The sequence below is a fragment of the Peromyscus californicus genome, unplaced genomic scaffold (genome assembly GCF_007827085.1).
Source record: "Peromyscus californicus insignis strain IS unplaced genomic scaffold, ASM782708v3 Scaffold_9__1_contigs__length_137607984, whole genome shotgun sequence".
Lineage (NCBI taxonomy): Eukaryota > Metazoa > Chordata > Mammalia > Rodentia > Cricetidae > Peromyscus > Peromyscus californicus.
This window is the reverse complement of record NW_026294617.1, coordinates 353,078-374,332: the sequence shown is the minus strand read 5'-3', so window position 1 is coordinate 374,332 and position 21,255 is coordinate 353,078. Positions and strand designations below refer to the sequence as shown.

The window sequence follows — 21,255 nt, the reverse complement described above, 5'->3', positions numbered from 1 at the left end:
GATGCAGAATTGGGTATTTGTTCTTGTTTGCAAAACTGGAGCAATGTGTCCCTTGTTATGTTTTTCCTGCTCCCTGCCTCACCCATGTTGGCATACTCCAGCTTACCAGATCACAGCTGCTGGTGATCACTGCTAATCATATTTGTCAGTTCTGAGATGACTAAGATTTAAAGTGTCTTAACCTGCCAGAGTAAATTAAGCTGCCTCTAAGACTGATAGAAAGTACTGGACAAAATGCTGGATGGTGATGATTACAAATGTTTTTGGTAGTGGAAATTCAGCAGTCTTCATTGCATCTTTAGTGTTTTGTAGTACATATGTACCTATATGCATATTCTGCTTTGAATAGTGATCTTAATATTTCTAAAAAACAAACAAACAAAAATGAGGGTGCTACTGACGACACTACATAGCTCTTTCTTATTCATGCTTCTACCTGACTATGAAATATTAAACTATGTGTTTAGAGAAAGCTGATATCTCCAGAGTGCTCAATTAAAAGCATTGCCTGAAGTCAAATGTGGTGCCACACACCTGTAACCATAGCACTTAGGAGGTAGCAACAGGAAGAACAGAATTTTAAGGTTTTTTTTTCTTGATTACAAAGAGAGTTCAAGGCCACCCTGGGCTACATGAGACCCTGTCTTAAAAATTAACTCTGAGAAACCACAGAATCACTAGATAGCACTAATTTAAATTAATTAATTAAAATTCTAATTTTAATTCACTGTTTTAGGATAAATAATGATTTATTGTAGTCATATGATGGAATCAATAGCCATAGTTACTGAGATTTCAGGTTTGTTAGCATAATGTGCACCACTGATTCACCAAGGCAACTTTATTGCCTTCTGTCCTTACTCTTTCCTGATGCCTAGGTGCCCTCAGCCTTCCACTCAGCTCATGAGCTAGGAATTTTTTTTTTTTTGCAGGGGGACGAGGCTGACAATAAACAGAAACCACCTTTCATGACCAGAGGCCACCAGCTAGTGCGTACACAAGGCCAGCAGCTCTGAATCCTGTTTCCTATCTCACAGTGGTCAGACTTGGACAAGAGATGTGCTAGTCAGGCCTTTGTGGGATTTTTTGGTGCTTTATGTATGTAGCCAATATTCATTTTAAGAATTGTTTTTCTTTTTTTTTTATAGTTAGTTAAAGATTAGATAGTTATAGTTTTCCTTGTTAAGAATTTTAGGCCGGGCGGTGGTGGCGCACGCCTTTAATCCCAGCACTCGGGAAGCAGAGCCAGGCGGATCTCTGTGAGTTCGAGGCCAGCCTGGACTACCAAGTGAGTTCCAGGAAAGGCGCAAAGCTACACAGAGAAACCCTGTCTCGAAAAACAAAAAAAACAAAAACAAAAAAAAAAAAGAATTTTAGAAAAGAAACTCACTAAAGAGGTGTAAGTGTATAAATTTGAAAGACATTATATGATAAGTTCTGGTGATATTTTATTTGTGCTTAAATGTGATTTTATTTGTATGTTAATAAATAAAGTTGTCTGGGGGTCAGAGCTAAAAAAAAAGAATTGTTTTAAATTTATTTACTTTTATTTTATGTTCATTGGTGTTTTGCCTGTAGGTATGTCTGTGTAAGACTGTCAGATCTTGGAGTTACAGACAACTGTGAGATGCACATGGGTAGTGGGATTTGGATCCTGGGTCCTCTGGAAGAGCAGTTAGTGCCCTTAACCAATGAGCCATCTCTGTGCCATAAATAGGGAGTAGAAGGGCTGAGGATGTAGCTCATGGTAGAATGCTTTCCCAACAAGCATAAGGTTCTGGGTTCCAACCCTAGGTCTGCCAACAAACAAACAACTAGTGTAACAGACAAACAAGTAGTTTTCTAAAGTTCAAAATAAGAACAACTGCTTATATTGTCTGGGGATACATATATAGTAAAATAATTGTGAATTTTATTTGTAATTATAACTTAATAGTTACCCATGTCAGAGGGGCAATGGGATTGGATGTGTGTACCCTCACAGAGAATACAGAACACAGTTGGCAACATTCATGCTCTTAAATTGAATGGTAGATGTGTAGAGTTCTATTATTAATATGTTTTATCATCTACAAGTATATTTTTCTGTTGATAGTAAGAAGAATACATAAAGAATGTTTAGAAAGGTCGTAGGATAATTCCTATTCCTGCCCCTTTGTATTGATATTTTGAGTTACAAAAATAATGTAAGAAAAAATGAAGGATAAACATCTATAGCACCAATCCTCTAATATAATGTCTTGTTTCATTTTTTATTCCTATATGTTTAATGTTTATGTCTTAATTATAATTGCAATGTATGCAGGTATGTATCTTTATAATATACAGTAGACTGATGGTCTTTATGTTGACTTTAATGGCATAATAACAACTATGAGTGATTAGTTTACTCTCCCTCATGGTCTTTCAGCTTTTGGAATATCTTGAAGGTTCTTGCATTCATTTAGGAAATAGTTTTCCAGTATTTAAGACATGTGGGGGGATGATAGTGATAAGCAAAAAGAGCCAAAATCTCTGTCTTTATAGAATTTAGAATCAAAATGACCAACAGTTTTTTATTGTATTTGGCATTTTAATTACATTGACCCTTGTTAAACTGTTATATTTTTGTAGTTTATTCAGCATTATTTTATTTTGAGTGAATTGTAGATTCACATGCTGCTGTAAGAAATAATAGAGATTCTCTATATCCCTCATCCATCTCCCTCAGTGGCAACATCCTATATAACTGTAGTATAATACTAAAATAAGGAATTAACATTGATTCAGTCCACCAATATTATTCCAATTTCATCAATTTTACTTATGCACTGACTTGTATGTCTGTATGGATGTGTTTCTATTTCATTTTATTACATGTGTACTTTGTTGTGACCACTAACACAGTGAAGAACAGAACAGGACCCCTCATGATGCCTTTTACAGCCACAGCTCTCTTCTGTCCTTGGCAGCCACAAATATGTCCTCTATGGTTTTATCACTCCAAGGAGGTTATATAAATGGAATCATGCTGGTTTTCACTCAGTTCTATGACTTTTTTTTTTTTTTTTTTTTTTTGGTTTTTCGAGACAGGGTTTCTCTGTGTAGCTTTGTGCCTTTCCTGGGACTCACTTGGTAGTCCAGGCTGGCCTCGAACTCACAGAGATCCGCTTGGCTCTGCCTCCCGAGTACTGGGATTAAAGGCATGCGCCACCACCGCCCGGCTGTTCTATGACATTTTATTTATGGTTATATTCATGTACTTTTTGGATGACATCTGGGCTATTTCTAGCTTTGCCCTATAATAAATAAAGCTGCTACGAAACATTTCCCTAGTCTTTGCTTTGATGACTATGTGGAAAAGAAAATTAGTAAGACCGCAGACCCCTGTCCTTGGACATCAGTGTCTGTATCTCCCACTTTATTTATTTATTTATTTATTTTTATTTTTCGAGACAGGGTTTCTTTGTGTAGTTTTGGTGCCTGTCCTGTATCTTGCTCTGTAGACCAGGCTGGCCTCGAACTCAGAGATCCCCCTGGTTCTGCCTCCCGAGTGCTGGGATTAAAGGCATGCACCACCTCTGCCCAGCTCGCCCTCATTTTTTATGATCTTTGTGAAATACAAAGTAAGTCCCTGAATGGTGTAGTTACTAGTTTTAATATCCTGTGCCTCAGAATACATGCTTGTCTGTATAGATAGGAACATCTTATGTATTGATCTTTGTTGTATAGTTTAAGGATACTATTGACCAGGGCCTGTAACTAGTAGGAATTCATTTCTTAGTTATGGAGACTGGGAAGTCCAAGGTCCAGATGAAGGAAGATTGTCTATAGAAAGCCGGCATTCTGCTCTCCCATACCATCTTTCTGCAGTGACTTGAAATAGTGGAAGCTGTGAAGGGCCTCCTAGACCACTCTTTTATGACATAAATTCAGTTTCTCTTGGAGATTACAGTTTCAATATGTACATTTGGGGGCCATGACCATTTAATCCACTGCATCTTTGAAATAATGAAGCATGTTCTGTTGCATTTCTGATTTTCTCACTTGTTGGTTGAGGAATGGGACCTGTTAGAGGTTCCTATACAGAGAACTTATTCCATAGATGTTCACTCAGTCAATGCCATTGGTCTGTCAATTTGATGGATGGTATTTGAAAAAAATAGGATATATATAGTGGGGATCAGGCACATTTGGATTTTAAATAAGAAGCCCCAATCTTACTAATTTCTCTTAAAGTTACTAAGATATCTATAGTTTTGAAATGGTCTAGTCCAAATGAAACCAAACAGCACAGATAGACTATTGAGCTTTTTGAATGGTGAAAGAGAATCCTGGAGCTTGACACAAAGCAGACCCAGGACAGGATAGAAATACACAGATGCTAGCTTCACACTTAGAGTCTGACTCATTTCCTCCATCACCCCCACCACACACATACCTCATGTGTCTCCCCCCCAACACACACACACACACACACACACACACACACACACACACACACACACACACACACACACACCACAGAGCCCATGCGTCTCCTTGCATCACACACACATTCTGCATGTCACCCGCCCCTCCTCACACACTCCATGTGTCTACTCAAGACTCTGCTTCTAAGTGTATTTTCTGAACTCTCGAGGCTAAAATAGAAAACTCAAAGGAAGATTGTGTTTTGAGATAGTTTCCTTACTTGTTTACTTAGGACTTAGGTCAGGTTCTTGGCTTTTTAGATTTTTGTTTGTTTGTTTGTTTGCGTCTCCTGTTTCGTTTTTGCTTGTTTTTGAGACCAGGTCTCACTCTATAGCCTAGACTGTGCTAGAATTCACTTTCTGGCCCAGACAGGCAAACATTAAACTAATAGCAATCCTTCCAGCTTAGCTTCCCCAGTTGGGGAACTATAGGCAAAAGGCTGGGATTCTAGGCAAAAGCTTCCATGGCCTACTTATTTTCCTTTAAAATGAATGGCCATGTCTTCACTTTCTAAGAAGGCATGGAGTCCGGCCCCAAGGGCTGAAGAGGTACTTTACTATGTCATGGCTCACCTTAGCCACAGCCATGACTGGCTACTACTTGTCCAGAGACCAGGCCAGCAACACGTCCCTGATGGTTCGTCACCATGCTGGCTAAGGGCAGTCACAATTATACAGCAAAATACTGCTCAGCCCTTGGGGCTCCTGGACTTCATGCCTTCCTTAGAAAGTGAGGCCACTCTTTCAAAAGGGAAATCACCCAGGAATAAGGAGCTGGAAGTTGGGGGCCCAGAAGACAACTCCTTATTCCAACTTGCTAGCTTTTGCTTTCTGCTGCTGCTGTTTCCTCCTCCTCCTCCTCCTCCTCCTCCTCTTCTTCTTCCTCCTCTTCTTCTTTTTCCCTTTTCTTTAATCTTAAGTATAAAATCTCATCTGAAAACTGATATGCTGTGATTCTTCTGGTTCCATGGAACTATTCACTATCCCAGAACCCTTCACTTGGTCTACTCCCATGTCTTTCTGTAGCCTCATGTCCCTGCCTGCCTCTGTGCTGAGTGTGTGCTTATTTCTGCCCTATCCAGCTCTTCATCTGCTGCTCATCTCTCCTATATTTGTCAAGTACTCGCCAGTAGACCTCAGGTCTTAGCTCAAGCACAGTGTCCCTATGGAAGCCTTCTCTGAACCATACTCATGTATCCTTATAACAGTTGTCCTTTTTTGTTTGTTTGTTTGTTTGTTTGTGTTTTTCACAACAGGGTTTCTCTGTGTAGCAGCTCTGGCTGTCCTGGAATTCACTCCGTAGACCAGGCTGGCCTTGAACTCATGGAGATCCTCCTACCTCTGCCTCCCAAGTGCTGGGATCAAAGGCGTGTGCCACCACCTCCCAGCAACACCTGTCCATTTTTCTTCTCTGCCCTTACTCCCATCTGTGATCATTTTTGTTAATTTTGACTTGCTAGTATCAGCATCTGTTATGCCACTACTTGTGAAGATAACGGCCATATATCTTATTCACATTGGCTCCATAGTACCTGGTACAATGGGTAGCATATAGTAGCTGTTTCTTAAGTATTTGTTGAAAATAAATCAGAAAATAGCCATTTACCCTCAAAATATCCTAAAGGATATGACTTGGAATTTATTATTTAGAACAAAATTACTATTTTAAGTTTTCCATATATTTCTATAAAATCCCTAAACTGCCTTAGAGGTTTATAAACTATAATCCCTTTCTGTTTGTGTGTTTTCTTTCAGGTGGGGACCAGGGTCTACTGAATACATATTTTAGTGGCTGGGCAACGACAGATATCAGAAAACACCTGCCATTTGTGTATAACCTGAGCAGCATTTCAATATACTCCTACCTCCCAGCATTTAAAGCGTAAGTGCAAACAGCTTAACTGCTTTTGGTTATGGTGAGGGCCGGGGAGTGGGCTTTTACTCTATCATCTTTTGGGGGAAAATGATAGTTGGGTGCTTTGAGAAAAGCTTGCTTTTGTAAGAAACATGGCTGCAGTTTTGAGAGGCTTGATATTACCCATTGCTTTATACTTGAAGCATCCCAGAGACATTTTGCTACCTTCTGAAACAGGGTTCCTCACTGTTTTGGGTTGGAACACAGAACATGGAGTTCACAGACAAGGTGCAAACCCACCCTTTGCACCATACTAACTGCTGAGCTGTGATCTTCCTTCCCCTCTCCTTTTTCCCCTCCTCTTTTTTCACAAAGAGGATGTTAACAGTCCTCTCCATGGTTCTTGTGGGGACTTAGAACAGGCAGTAGTGTGCTGTTGTGGTTGAGAGGGGGACTTTGCAACTGACTGCACTCAGCTCACATCCTGAAATTGCCACTTAACAGTTACTGATGCTGGGCTGGAGCCAGTGTCTTCATGGAGTTATTGTGAGCACTGAGAGCTGTAAGCATTAGGAGTCTGGTCTGCACTGAGCACTAAGCGAAAGGTCCTTTGTGCCACCTCATTGCAGTGTTTATCAAACTGTGAAAGCCTGAAACCTGTTCTTTAGCTTCTGACTCATCTTTGTTGAACTGAGACGATGATTCAGTCCTCTTGAACAGGGGCCTAACTGTCAGGGTGATCCTGAGTTATAGACATGAGTGAGGCTCTTTTGAGAGTTGAACTAGTTAGTCTCTCCCATCCCTGTGTGGCATGGACATTCCTGAGTGAGCAGGACAAAGGGTCTTTTAGCCCTCATGTCTCATTATCCAAAGTCTTCTCTGTACATCTTGCACCACAGTAATGAGCATGTCTGGATTTTTATGTCAGGAATCTTTCCTTTTCAGTGCTTTTTGGGCAGACTCTGTGACTATCCCCAGATAAGAATTATGAGTATTTTGTGGTTTTTGCTCACTGTTTCCTTGGCATATCTCTGAAAAACTATCAATTTTTTCCTCCTTCTACAGTAAGACAAGCAAACTCTTAATACAGAAATACACCACTATTCTGAGTAAAGCAAATAGAATAGGATGACATCACCAAGAACATAAATGTTATTTTTACTCCTCAGTCTTTGGGCTTGTAAAATACAATCTGTGTTGTATGCAGTTGTGGGCCTGGTTTATTTTAATCCTTATTGATTCATAATGAGTCCTGCTATTTGATCAGTGTTCCTACAGACATGATAGCTTGGCTCCCTAGAGCTGAATTTGTCTATAGTAGAGCAGTTGCTATAATCCAACTGATTAAATGAGTGTAACAAGCAAAAACCATGTGAGAGCAAAGAATTTTTAATGGCATGATCAGTGCTCTGGGTTCTGCAGTGAACGGGTGTTTTGAAATGGACATCATGGGGAGGCATGAATCTGCTGTCATCCATTTAGCTCCAGTTCCTGAACACGATGAACTTAGTGTTCATGAAGCTTCTGTTTCCCTGAGGCTTAGTCTAATCTGCTTTCCATCTTACTTGCCAACATCGGACACATCCCACCTTTCTGGGACAGCTTGGTTTGCTTGAGCACTGCTTGTGTTTTTTAACACAGAAGCAGGGAGATCAGCCTTAGTGCTGGGGAAGAAGAAGGACTTCTTTGCTTTGGTCCATATTTCCCAAGAACCCCACTGTTTCATGTGCTCTGAGTGAATTTCCCAGACAAAGCTTGAGATCTAAATGGTCATAATGGCCAGGGTGGTTTCCTCCTCCTGGTGCAGTGGATGATGTTGGCTCTGGCAAGATCCTTGATTTTTTGCCATTTCTGTAGAGTGTATTGAGAAAATCAGGATCAGTCATCCAATGGTCAGCTTACAGGCTGACAGGAGTTTATGCTACCATAGGGTAGCTTGCCCTCAGTGGGGCCAGCTCTTCATTTCTATGATATGACTGCTCAAAGCCAGACCTTATCTCCTCTGACTGCTGCCTGTTGAAGAATGCTGAAACCAAATTCAAGAGCTCATTTTCTCTTCCATCTGCCAGAAAATGTTTTTAGTTTTCTTCCAGAGACCTAGTTTCATAGACATTTCCCTCTATTTCCTTACATTAGGAAAGGGATGACAAGGTGTAGGTAGTTCATTTCTTCTATGTTTTAAGTTAAAATGTATCAATGTCAGAATCATTTTTTAGGCTTAATTAGCCTATCATAAATACCTGTGCCACCATAGCTTTCTACAGAGAGGCCTGTAAATTTGTAGCCTACATTGGGTTCAGAATGGCCTGGTGGTCTGCAGGGCTGAGTAGCTCTGGTACATGCTGCCTCCCATGGGTGACCATGGCTAATAGCAGGTAGGAGAAAAGACTAAGGAATGGTTTAAAGCAAGGGGCTTAATTGGAAAGAATGGAGATTTTGTTCAAAACTTCACATAACTATTTGCTAAGATGTCTCCAAAACCTTTAGTTGTTCCCAAATGTTTGGCAGAGAAGCCATTTGAAAGTAGACTGTTCACACAAATGCTTGTACACCTATGCACACCTATGGAAATATATAATGCACACTTTGCATGTGCACACACACACACACACTTTTAAAATGTGTACTATTACATATAGTTTCAACTCAGATGGCCTCATGGGAATGAACATGTATTTGAGCCATGGAGTAGTAAGCCTAATGCCTTTCTGAACAAAACAAAGGAAAAAGACTTAGTAATTTTATCACTTTTTGTACTACACCCTTGTCTCAGGCTCACCCCAGGACTGTGTTCACCACAACTGTAACATTCCCTCTTTGTTTCTTTTTACATTCTCACATCTTCACCTGAAATCCCAAAATGTTGCTTGTGTCATGTCTCCTCCTTACTTCATATTAAGTGTGCAGAGCTTCTTGACATGTTCTGAGTGCTGAAGAACCAAGGGATGGCTGCAGATACCTCGATCCTCTTTTCTGGGTGTTGGTAATACCAGTTGGACTTCAGGAGTCCTATTTCTCAATGTGACCTAATCTCTAAGTGTTTATCTCTGTTGGGTATTCTGTCCCTGATCTTACTGCTGCCTGTTCTGCTATCGCCTGAGTCTTCATCAACAGGGGAAAGTTTCCATATCAACCTCAACTCACCCTTTACTTGTTAGGTTTTGTTTGTTGTATATTTTTTAATGCTATTGTTCTTGAAAGCAAACATCAGGATCTTGTACATGCTAGGCAAACACTCTATTGCTATGCCACAGTCTTTAGGCTCCCAAACCAGCTTGGAGAAACATTCTTGGTGATAGGCAAAAAGAAGTGAAAGAAGTGAGATCCCACAGGCAGAACCTTGGTTGAAAATTGACATCTGAATTGGAAAGGGGCTCATGGAAGGGAAAAAAAGGAGATTAAGTAGAAGACAAGCCTTTCTTACAGATCTTGAACTCTCAGTCTTCATATTTCATTTGTCCCATATGTATCTTTCATTTGTATTATGCAGAATTTTATTAAATTCTGTTGTCATTGTTTAAAAATTAGAGGTTGACTCCTAGCACCACAATATAAAAATTAAGGAATTTCACTAAGCTTCAAGCTTCCTCTGAAAAAATCAAGTATTTGGTGGGATATGTCAGATATGATCATTGGAGTGTGTAGAATGCAAATGCTTCATTTCTTACAGTAGGAAGATCTTTGGGGATAGGTATTGGAGGTATGAAGTTTGGAGGTGTGTATTAATATCTTAGTGAAACTGTAAAATAGATAAACAGATACAAAAGGATTCCCCAACCCTGAATGAGATATTTATACTGCCCCTTTACGGCTCATAGAACATTGCAAAAGAAGTGCTGGAAAATAGGGAAAGCTTATGCAGTGCCATCTTCTAGATGTGATACAGCACTGTATTCATGAACTTGCAACAGCTATGGTCTCTTGCATTGGGCCTACATAAGACAGACCCTGACAAGTGTCATCCAGGGATAGGGAAAAGGCTCCTGGGGCCTTACCCCTTACTGCTGAACTAGTGGATACTGAGAGATTCTCGAAGAGGGAGCTATTGTCTTTGGGTGTACACTTAACATTGAGCTGATAGGATAGCTCCAAACTTACAATCACAAAGATGGTCCTGATCAAACTCAGTGGGTTGCCCACAAATATAACAAAAACCATGAATATGGAATATTTGTAGGGAAGGGAGGAATGTTCCAGGGAGGGAGAGAAATAAGAGACAGTGAGGGTGAGAGCAATCAGAAGGCCATATGTACATCTATGGAACTGTCAAAAATAAATTTAATTGTAAACAAGTCAGGAGATAGGTCTGAATACGATGAAACTATTAGGGCTGCCAGCACATAAATTTTTTTTAGCTACAACATAAGATGATGTAACCAATGGACTGGTAATTGGTAGAAGAATCCTGAATACTGAGCCTGAGGAGAAGGGGTAAGAAGCCTAGAACAAAAGGATACAAGGAGACCCAGGAAGTAGTGGTATTGTAGAAAGCCTCATAATGAAAATGTTTCCAGGAGAAAGGAACACCTCATCTATGTGAAGTGCTGCTGTAGATAAAATGACAACTTAGAAATGGTACTGGACATAGAATGTAAAGGTCACTGGTGACTTCAGCAAGTGTACATGTAGTAGAGTGGTGGAGGAGAGATCCTGGCTGAAGTGAGTCTAAGAGAATGGAGGTTGTAAATGTACACAGCTTTCCTAGATACCTGCTTTGAATAGGAGCAGGAAAGGGAGAGCAGTTGAGTGGGGAAGGTATTATAGTGATTTTTTTTTGGAAAGAGAGCAGATATCACAACATATTTCTAGCAATAGGAATGGCATGTGGCGGGATGTTATTAATAAACCAGAGAACTGAGAAGAGAGCTAGGAATGATGTCTGTGAGGATGAACAGGAAGGGATCTAGTGTCTACATGGAGAGGTTGTGCTCAGAGAGGAGCCAGGACATTTCATCCTCAAAAACATAAGGGAAATGGGTGTGTATGTGGATTGGCAGGTGGGATGCAAGCTCCAGTCAGCTGGTAGAGGCAGAGAAAGACATGCTGTCCCAGGAGAGTCTACCTCTTGACATTTTGAGATTTTTGTGGAGAAATGCTGGCCTGACAGGCAATGTAGCTGACTAGGCTCAATCGAAGCTATCAAATCTGCACTGAGTGCTCATGTTCTGACTTCTAGAACTCTATCAAGAGGGTTCACTTGCAAGGCGAGGAAAAATTGTTTGTAGCTGTGTCTGAGGATGGGATAGGAATGCTTCTGTGTTTCACATCCCTACTTCACTCAGTGCACCACTCCTCTTCAGGATTAATCATACCTCATGTACACTTGAGTTTGTGACTTTTTAAAAAAACTTGTACTAGGTCAAGCTGGCCCTGAACTTACTTTGTAGCCCATGCTGGCCAGTAGCCCATGCTGGCCTCAAACAGTCCTTACCTCAGCTCCTCAATCCAAGTGCTGGGATTCCAGGCATGAGCCATCATGTCAGGCTCCCGACTTATACTGTGGATGGCTGTGAGAAGTACATTTTGGTGAGAAGGGGAGGTATTCTCTCTCTAGTAAGGAAGAACTATTGTGTAGCTTTCTCCACATGTGTGAATCTGAACAGGCATGTGAGTGAGTAGTGATAAGACAGAGAGCATGAGCCATTTTGGAGTGGGCAAGAGAATGCCTGGTGTCTTTGGCGTGTTTCTAGAGGAGCATCACACAAGTACTGCTTTCTCTTTCTTAGTATCTCATAGAACACTACACATAAAAAGTTGACTGATAAATTTGCTTCTGGGTGTACCCTCCTGTTTTAGTTCCTTTGTACTAAACAGGCCTGTAGCCTCATCCGTGTTACCAACTACTGAACGAGCCATATATTGTCCATCTGATCTTTTGGTAACATCAGGTCACAGGGATTATCTCAACAGCTAACATAAGCACTATTGTTGCTGGCTTGGGTTCAAACTATGTCTTGTGATCTGGATGACTCGTTAGAGATTCTATCAAGTTAAAATTAGAATACTTATTTTAAGAAATGTATGCAAGCTGATACAAATCCCCTTACTGGGTCAGAATAAATGGCTCTTGCTAAGTTAGAGACAATTATACCAAAATTCTTTTTTAAATTCCTGGCTGGTGATTTTGTGAATAAACCTAGGGTCTGTCAGAAAAACTCCTAGTTATTCCTGTCATAAGCTGGTGTCAACTGAGTGTTATGTTCTCACAGCAACATGCCCCTTTCCTAGCCACTGGTTATTTTTCTTTCTGCGAGGTGGTTTACACTTTACCCACTTGCTGCTTTTGGTGGGGAAAATACAACAGCAGATATAACCCTGATTTGCATGATTATAAACTGTGTATCCACATTTATATTTAGGCTGAAATTATTTGTTCATTTATTTGTTTGCATGTTTGCAGTGCTAAGGCTTAAGCCCAGAACTACATCATGCCAGGCAAGTGTCCTACTGAATGAAATTTCCATACCCATGAAAGTCTTGAAAGACAAAGTATTTTCCTTTTACTTATGACCTTACTCTTATTTCATTTTGATATGATTCTTTTGGATTTTTACAAATGGCCAAAGGATAGGAAACAATTTTTAAGTCATTCCCCCATGACCATAATGTACATGTGAAAAATTATCTGAAACTTGTATCCAGATTAATTGAAACCCTGGATACAAAAACCAGACCAGTGTTTGAGACCTTTTGTTCATTTTTGTATACAAGACTATACCTTTAGCCTCCTTGGCTATTCTGCTCTTCAGCTGGCATACTGTAATATAGGTGAAGGATCATCTAAACTTTTGTGGCCAGTGTGGGACCCAGATAGTACTCCTCATACCAAGATAGTCCCACATAACTTCCAAGAACGTTCTCTACTATGACTACCTTACATAAAACTGCCAAGTTTGGCCGGGCGGTGGTGGCGCACGCCTTTAATCCCAGCACTCGGGAGGCAGAGGCTGGCAGATCTCTGTGAGTTCGAGGCCAGCCTGGTCTCCAAAGCGAGTTCCAGGAAAGGCGCAAAGCTACACAGAGAAACCCTGTCTCGAAAAACCAAAAAAAAAAAAAAAAAAAAAAAAAAAAAACAACAAAAAAAAAACTGCCAAGTTTGTTTTCATTTCCATTCCTGAGCTGTAGTTTGTTTCCCACTTAGCATTGCCTTCTTACCCCTCTACTTCCATCACCCTTCAGGAGCCTTTGGGTTGAACCAGACTACCTGTGTTTGGTGACCAACACAGGCACCATTTCTAACATGTTTTCTTTCTCTTGCTCTCTACTACTACCATTTCTGTAATTTTTATATATGTGGCAGTTCATCCAACTACTAAAGTATGTAAGAGTCCTTATTCCTTACTGCACAGAAATAAGGCTGGCTACAGCCTCAACTGAAGCTATAAGTAGAAGTCACTGCCTGATTTCTGTGAGCCACTGCATCATTTTCCTTCTTCTGTCCTTTTTTTCTACTTCCATACTCCTCAGTCTTTAGGAGTTATTTCTTGTCTTCCCTTAAATAATCTGCACCAATTAGTATTTTAGGAAAGTTACTCAAATCCTACATTTTGTTTTGTTCTGTTGCAGAAACCTGGGGTCATTGTGCCATGCTATTTTCTACAATCCTGTTCATCTTCTTGTATGTAAGAAATTCTATACCTCAGGTCAGAAAGGGCAATTTCATCCACACCCCAGACTCCTTAGAGCAATGGTTCTCAATCTGTGGGTTGAGACCCCCTTGGAGCATTGAGGGACAATTTCACAGGGTCACATATCAGATATCCTGCATATCAGATATTTATGATGTATATATTAACAGTACCAAAATTAAAGTTATGAAGTAGCAATGAAAATAATTTTATGGTTGGTGGTCACCACAACATGAGGATTAAAGGGTCTCAGCATTAGAAAGGTTCAGAACCACTGCCTTAGAATCTTAGCATCTACTTCAAACAAGCTTATTAAGAATTTAAGACTGCTTTGTTTATAAAACAACTATCTACTGGATTCAGGGTTATTTGGTTTTTTTCCCTCTCTTAGGGTAGACTAAGTAAAGATATTTAGAAGGAAGAGGGTCCTTTCTTATTACAAAAGGCAATAGTAATTTAGCTAATGAGTATTGGAAACATGGATTCATGAATATGAGCCCAAGGCCTGGACCACAGTGAAATGTAAGCCTGTGGCTATCTCCAAATGCCATTGCTGTTGAAATTTAAGAGGAAGACCATGGGCCCTAGCATGAATTCATGGAGGTTGTGGGGAGGACCTGAAACTGAGATGCACATTCCTGCCAACAGCAGAGGACTGGACAGTCTGTGAGGATGGGTTGGATCATTATGTCCTTTTCCCACATGTAGCCTGAAGTCCCAGTTTGTAGACTGAGGTACAGGAGAGCAGCTGGGGATGCCTTAGATGATTAATGCCTAGCACAATCTATATGTGAGTCACAGTAGACCTAAGAAACACCATTTACTTCTTGTTCTTATTTTTCCTTTCTCATCAAACTTTGTATAAACTTTATCCTTGTAAGAACAGTCTTCAGACTGTTGGTGTTAAGTAATTTCTCTACTACTTACTTCTATTGCAGAATCCTTGACTATACTAGACATATTCCCTTTTCTGCTTGGATTGGCTGTCCATAGGTGGAGAATAACAAATTAACAAACAGTGCCCTATAATCCTGAGAGTCTTGTAGAATAGCTCGTCCTGGTAAAGCACATTGGCCCTGAGGCCAGATGGCCCGGTTTAATCACAGACTGTTTAGTCACTAGACACACAATTGATCCTTGACAATTTCTTTAACTTTAAGCCTTGGTTTAGTTATTTTCTAGTTATTTTAGAGATTAAATGATGCAAAATACATAATGCAAATGCTAACCAGATTCTAGCACATGTACTTCAAAAATGTGTCAGCTGACTCCTGGTAGCTTACATCTGTGAACTGTCAGGGCAGTAGGTTAGAAAGGATAGTTACTGCCTAATGTTCCCATATATTTTAATTATCTTTGCTACCATGCTGTAACAGTATGGCATTTATATGAGGTATGGACTAATGAAAATGTAAATATCAGTATGTAGGTTGAAGTTTAGTGGCTGGCTAATACAGGAAAATAAGTGCTATGACTTCAAGCAGGGAAGTTGCATCAGGAATGGTGTTTTCTTGTATTTCTACTGTGAGGATGAGACTGTGCCTGTCACCACCTCTGCAACACACACACACACACACACACACACACACACACACACACACACACACGTATCAGATCTCTGAGACAGAATCCCTCACTATCACTGGAACATTATGAAATGATTACTTGAATCCTGCCTATCTTTCTCAGGCATTGTCCCTATCCTTACTTCCTGCTTGCTTCTCTATTCTTACTTTCCTCTTTTTTTTGTTTTTCAAGACAGGGTTTCTCTGCATAGCTTTGCGCCTTTCCTGGATCTCACTCTGTAGCCCAGGCTGGCCTTGAACTCACAGAGATCCACCTGGCTCTGCCTCCTGAGTGCTGGGTTTAAAGGCGTGCACCACCACCGCCCGGCCTTACTTTCCTCTTTTCAAAAGCCCACCTATACTGCCTTAGAACTCCCATAGCCCTTAATGTCAGTATGGCCCTGGTGGCCCTGACTTGGTTTCCTTACACTGATTATTTTTATGTGACCCATTTTAATGCATGGACAAAAGCTTCTTGTAGACATACACCAAACACAGTGGCCCGAGATATAATACTTACTTATTTAGGGTCTTAGGATTTCTGTACATTTAAGTATAGAGAATGGGCAGCATGGATGGGATGGAAAGAAGGAGAGGAAAGAAGAAGACCCTATGTATAAAATAAAGAGTTGGGATATCATGCGTCTGTTTTCAAAAGAAACATGAGGCATACTAAGCAAACTTGAGGAGGAGCTTTCTTTGTCAGTTTTACTTTTCTTCCATGATCACAGGAGAGTTAAGCTCTACCCTTAGACAAAACTGCCCATCTCTGCTACTTAATAGCTATATGACCTTGAACAGCCCAGTCTCTTTTAGCTTCAACTAATACATTAATTAAAGCCTACCCAATAGGATTATTATTCCCAACCATGCCCTTACAAAATCTAGATGTGTCCCAAACATTACAAAATACAATTGGGAGGTAGGAAATGTTACCCAAATAGTCCACATTATTTTAGCTGTACATCTCAAATATGTTGGATACATATAGGATAAATCCACTAAGTCTAACTTTTGAACTATGAACAAGTATATAGGACTTATACCCCAGTTTCTGGCTATGACTGGTGGCACATGCATCTGCCTTCTAACTGCTGGAATTCAGTAACGATACCTCGATGCAATCTGTATAAGCTTGAAGTCACAACCAACTGTCTTGAACCTCTCTGTCCTCCAACACTGACTGTAGTGCCTTCTTTCCCACTGAATTCCCAAGCACTCAGCATTCCCATTTCCCTTGTGATGCTTCTTGTTCTTGCGTTTATGATTTTATTTTAGCGTTGAGACAGGTTCTCACTAAGTAATTTAGCCTGGACTTGAACTCATTGTATAGTGTAAGTAGACCATGAATTCTAAATTCATCTGCCTGTTTTCACAAACAGCCAGGACTACCTTCCTGTACAAACATCGGCCCAGATAGTTGCTGAAATTCATCACCATCTTTTTTATGCTTCTACAGCTTGAAATCCGAGTTGTTCTTTTTGTAAATTAGATTTATTCATTTTATTTGTGTTTTGACAGCAGTATGTATATGTACCATATGCATGGTGTCCGAGGAGTCATAGGAGGACATCAGATCCCCTGAAGCTGCAATTACAGATGTTTGTGAACTACCATATGGGTGCTGGGCATTGAACCTAGGTTCCCTGCAAGAGCAACAAGTGCTCTTAACCACTGAGTCATCTCTCCAGGTCCTATTGTGTGTTTAAATTCACAGATTTCCTTCAAGCCAATAAAGAACCAGGCTTAGCTCTTAGGCATTTAAAGGTATCATTTGTTGTGAAATTTGGTATGTATTATGAAAAATTGTGCATGTCAAAAGTGTACAGTGTGAGGCTGCAGATATGGCTTATCTGGTAAAGTGTCTATTGTGCAGGCAATGAGGTCATGAGTTTGGATCTCCAGCACCCACATAAAAAGCCATGTGTAGATTACAGCCCAACTGTCTCAAAAGTCAAGGAAAACAATTAAGAAAGGTACTGAATGTTGCCTTCTAGTCTCTGCATGTGCACACACACACACACACACACACACACACACACACGTGCACACACATCTCTTCATACATATATATAACATACAAGTTGAAGTGGGTTTTAATTTTACTTTTTGTGTAGGTAGGTAGGTAGGTAGGCTTGTACAAGTGAGTGCAGTGTCCTCAGAAGCCAGAAGAGGCACTTAGACCCCATGAAATTGTAGTAGTTGTGGGTTACCCAGTGTGGGTGCTGGGAACTGAACTCAGGTCCTCTGTAAGAGCTGTACATACTTTTAACCTCTAAGTCATCTCACCAGCCCCAACCCACCACTCAAGAAACATCACAACATAGTAGTGTGACTTTAGATAATAATGTACTATGTATTTTTAAATGATAGAAGGATTTTCAAAGTTTTCACCAAAAGGATGTGATACTTCAGGAAATGGATGAGTACACTGATCTAATTATGCACCATGAACATATATCAAAACACTACATTGCCCTACAAGCAAGTATTTATTACTTAACATTTTGGCAGGTCAGAAGAGAGGCTCTCATCCATTCCTAGTTGAAATTGGAGCCAGGCCACAGATTAGGCAAAGACAGCCTATGTTTCCAGTTCTTCTGTAACCAGCAGGCTACAGACAATATGGTTCTGTTGGCAGGAGTTTTTACTTCTCAGAGAGGGTAAACATAAACAAGTAAGTTCACAAGCAATCACATTTCTATCTTCCATTGACCAAAATTAAATCATATGACCATGTTTAGTATGAAGTAGGAAGTACACTCTTTCTGTGAAGGAAGGAGAGAATGCACATTTACTGTTCAATTAACTTTACCTAATATGGGTATGGACTGCTTCTGCTTTGACTAGAAGCAATGTAGTTGTGACATTGTGATGTCAGCCACTACACAAATACATCTCTTTAGGATGTGTGCCTAAGAGCTTAGTTACTGGGAGGTAGAACATGAGCATTTTCAAAGTGTCTCCCATTCTTACAGTTAGAGTATTTTTCTTTCCAACTGCTACCTCCGGATGGAAGGTGCACAACTGAGGCTACACACAGAAAAAGGTGCTAATGCTCTGTTACTGCTCAGAATCTACTCACCCTTTCTACTGTTCACTTGGCAGGTTTGGTGCAAATGCCAAAGTTGTGCACTTCTTGGGACGAATCAAGCCATGGAATTACCCTTACAGTCACCAAACAAAAAGTGTCCAATGTGAATGTCAAGACCCAACCGTGAGTCATCCAGAATTTCTGAACCTGTGGTGGGATATCTTCACCACCAGTGTTTTACCCCTGCTCCAACACTATGGCCTTGTCAAAGATGCCTGCTCCTATCTAATGATGGTAGGTTTGGTTTGCTTTCACTTTTATTTCAGGAAATACAGTGCTGTACTTTCAAAACTTGATATATCGATAGAATTCAGCCATTGTACTATTATTTTAAATAGAGGTAGGACTGTGTGGGGAAAAGCTATGGCCATTTTATAGCTGGTAAATGACAACAGCACAGAAAACCAAAAGTAGATTGTATGGAAAATTTCAATAAATATGTTTTTGGAATTCTTCTGTACATCCATACATTGTAATTACAGAATTCTTGGCCCACTGGTCATTAAAAATTATGGTGAGATGATTCCTAATATTATAAATCTATACAAGAAAAGAGTGCCTAGGCTAGGCATGTAGCCTAGTAAGGGAATGCTTACATAGTATGTGAAAGCCCTACCTTCCATCTCCAGCCCTGGGTGGGAGAGGTGGGGCAAATGCCACATTTATGGCTTAGAAACCTCAAACTTTTAAATATATCTTTTATTAGCCATCTGCTTAGAAAAATGAACTTTATGTGAAAATTATAATAATAGGAATATATAATACATAATAAATACTGTAGGAATATTCTGATTTCCTGTTTTATTCTCCTTAGATCTTGAAATGATCCCTTTGTAAGAGGGACATGACACAGTAAATTTTATAACAACCACTTTCATTAGCATGTTTTCTGATTTTAAAGGTACTTTTCTGAGTTTTGTTCTTCATGATGAATTGGAAGAAGATGAAGAATGTTATTTTATGCATTAAGATAAAAAAAACCCCTAATGAATAAATGATGAGGTAGTATCCAATATAAGCATGAGAAAGGGAGAAGTAAATAGCATATTCTTAATAGTACTGTATCATAATCCTATTCACAGCAGTGGCTAGCAACACAGTAAGTCCTTCACTGCCTAGTCCATTCCAGTAAGTAGTTATTGTTAATATCCCCTCTTTGTAGATAAATTATACAACTTAGAGAAGTCATGAGATTTTATTCATGTAAAAGGTTACAATAACTTCTATGATTCAAACCCATCTGAAAGACTATAATCTTTATGAAAGTTTATCTCTAGAGCCAATAATTAAGTATAGCATTTGATGGCAGAAGAAGGGAGAATTTTCTTAATTAAATAATCTATTTGGTTATCTCCATACCAAGCTTGACCTTAGGGACATGTCTCTAAGACATTCACTGTAAACTCAACTTCCTGTACTGTGATGTAGAGAATGATAAGCGACCATGTCTTTAATCCCTGTGTATTTGCAAGTAGAAGGCAAAGGCAAGGCAGATCTGATGTCCATATGTTCTTGCTTTGCCTGCACTCTGACGTTACAGTGCCTAAACTCCTTGGAGCTTCAGAACATTTACATACATGGATTAATGGTTGTTCACATGTCAGCAAAAATCCCTATGCCTAAACTCCTTAGAGTTTAAGTACATTTAAATACTCATCTATAATTTTACACATCAACAAAAACCCTTTACTTAAACTTTTGGGATTTTCAATATATTTACACACAGTTGTAAGATTTATGACAGTAAACCAAGTATAAAAATATTGTTCCACCATTTTTTTCTGTTAAAAGCCTTTTTTTAAATCTGTTCTTCTTCTTGTAAGTTTCCAGTACTAACTCAGCATAGAGCTTTTGAATGGCAGCACAGTTGTCTTTTATGGTACACTTGATTACCTAACCATATGCAATGAGAATCTAATTTAAGGTAGAGTAGATTTGTTAAAAGCATTTTTTAAAATCTGTTCTTTTTCCAGTAAGTTTCCAGTACTAACTCAGCATAGAGCTTTTGAATGGCAGCACAGTTGTCTTTTATGGTACACTTGATTACCTAACCATATGCAATGAGAATCTAATTTAAGGTAGAGTAGATTTGCTGCATGTCCCATTCTTTCCACAATACAAGAGCTGAGGATTATAAGCCAAGAAAAGGTGAAGATGGGAAACAAAAACAGTTGTCTAAAACCAAGCAAATTATCAGAAGCTGAAAGAATAGATGCTACTTGCAATCCAAATGAAAGCTTGAACAGGAAAATTTGGTACAGCTTCAAATCACTTAGCTTTCCTTCATAAAAACAATGACTTGAGTGTGCATGGTCTCTCTCTGGGTAAGTTCTCTGTGAAGCACAGTATCTGAGGAATCATTTTGTTTAAGTTCTCAACCTTTCCAAGCCCACATGGATCAAGAATTTATCATGAGATTTGTGTTCCCTTGTCCGTCCATCTTACACTTTCTACTGAACTGTTTGCAGCTTTCAGACTTGGTCTATACACTGGCTTTCTCTTGTGGCTTCTGTAGAAAGGTATGAAGAACTTAAACATTAACCCTAATTACTTTGTTCTCCCAATGTTTTCACTGAGTCAAGAAGTCTTCATTTTTTTCAGGGAAAAAATCATATGGCCCTTGTATTCTTGTCTTTTTTGTTTGTTTCATGTAATGCTTTTC

General features: G+C 39.6%; 1 protein-coding gene across 2 annotated transcripts in view; it reads left to right on the top strand.

Annotated features, from left to right (window-relative positions):
• The window catches only part of Gyg1 (glycogenin 1), a 36,320-nt gene that overhangs the window by 14,153 nt on the left and 912 nt on the right, over positions 1 to 21,255 (top strand). Inside the window, exons 5-7 of one of the 2 annotated variants that reach the window (XM_052732097.1) lie at positions 6,207 to 6,333; positions 18,608 to 18,827; positions 21,062 to 21,112. In XM_052732097.1, the coding sequence (XP_052588057.1) occupies positions 6,207 to 6,333; positions 18,608 to 18,827; positions 21,062 to 21,112 (398 nt within the window). The remainder of the gene's footprint in view (positions 1 to 6,206; positions 6,334 to 18,607; positions 18,828 to 21,061; positions 21,113 to 21,255) is intronic. The other variant, XM_052732098.1, reaches the window with a different exon arrangement.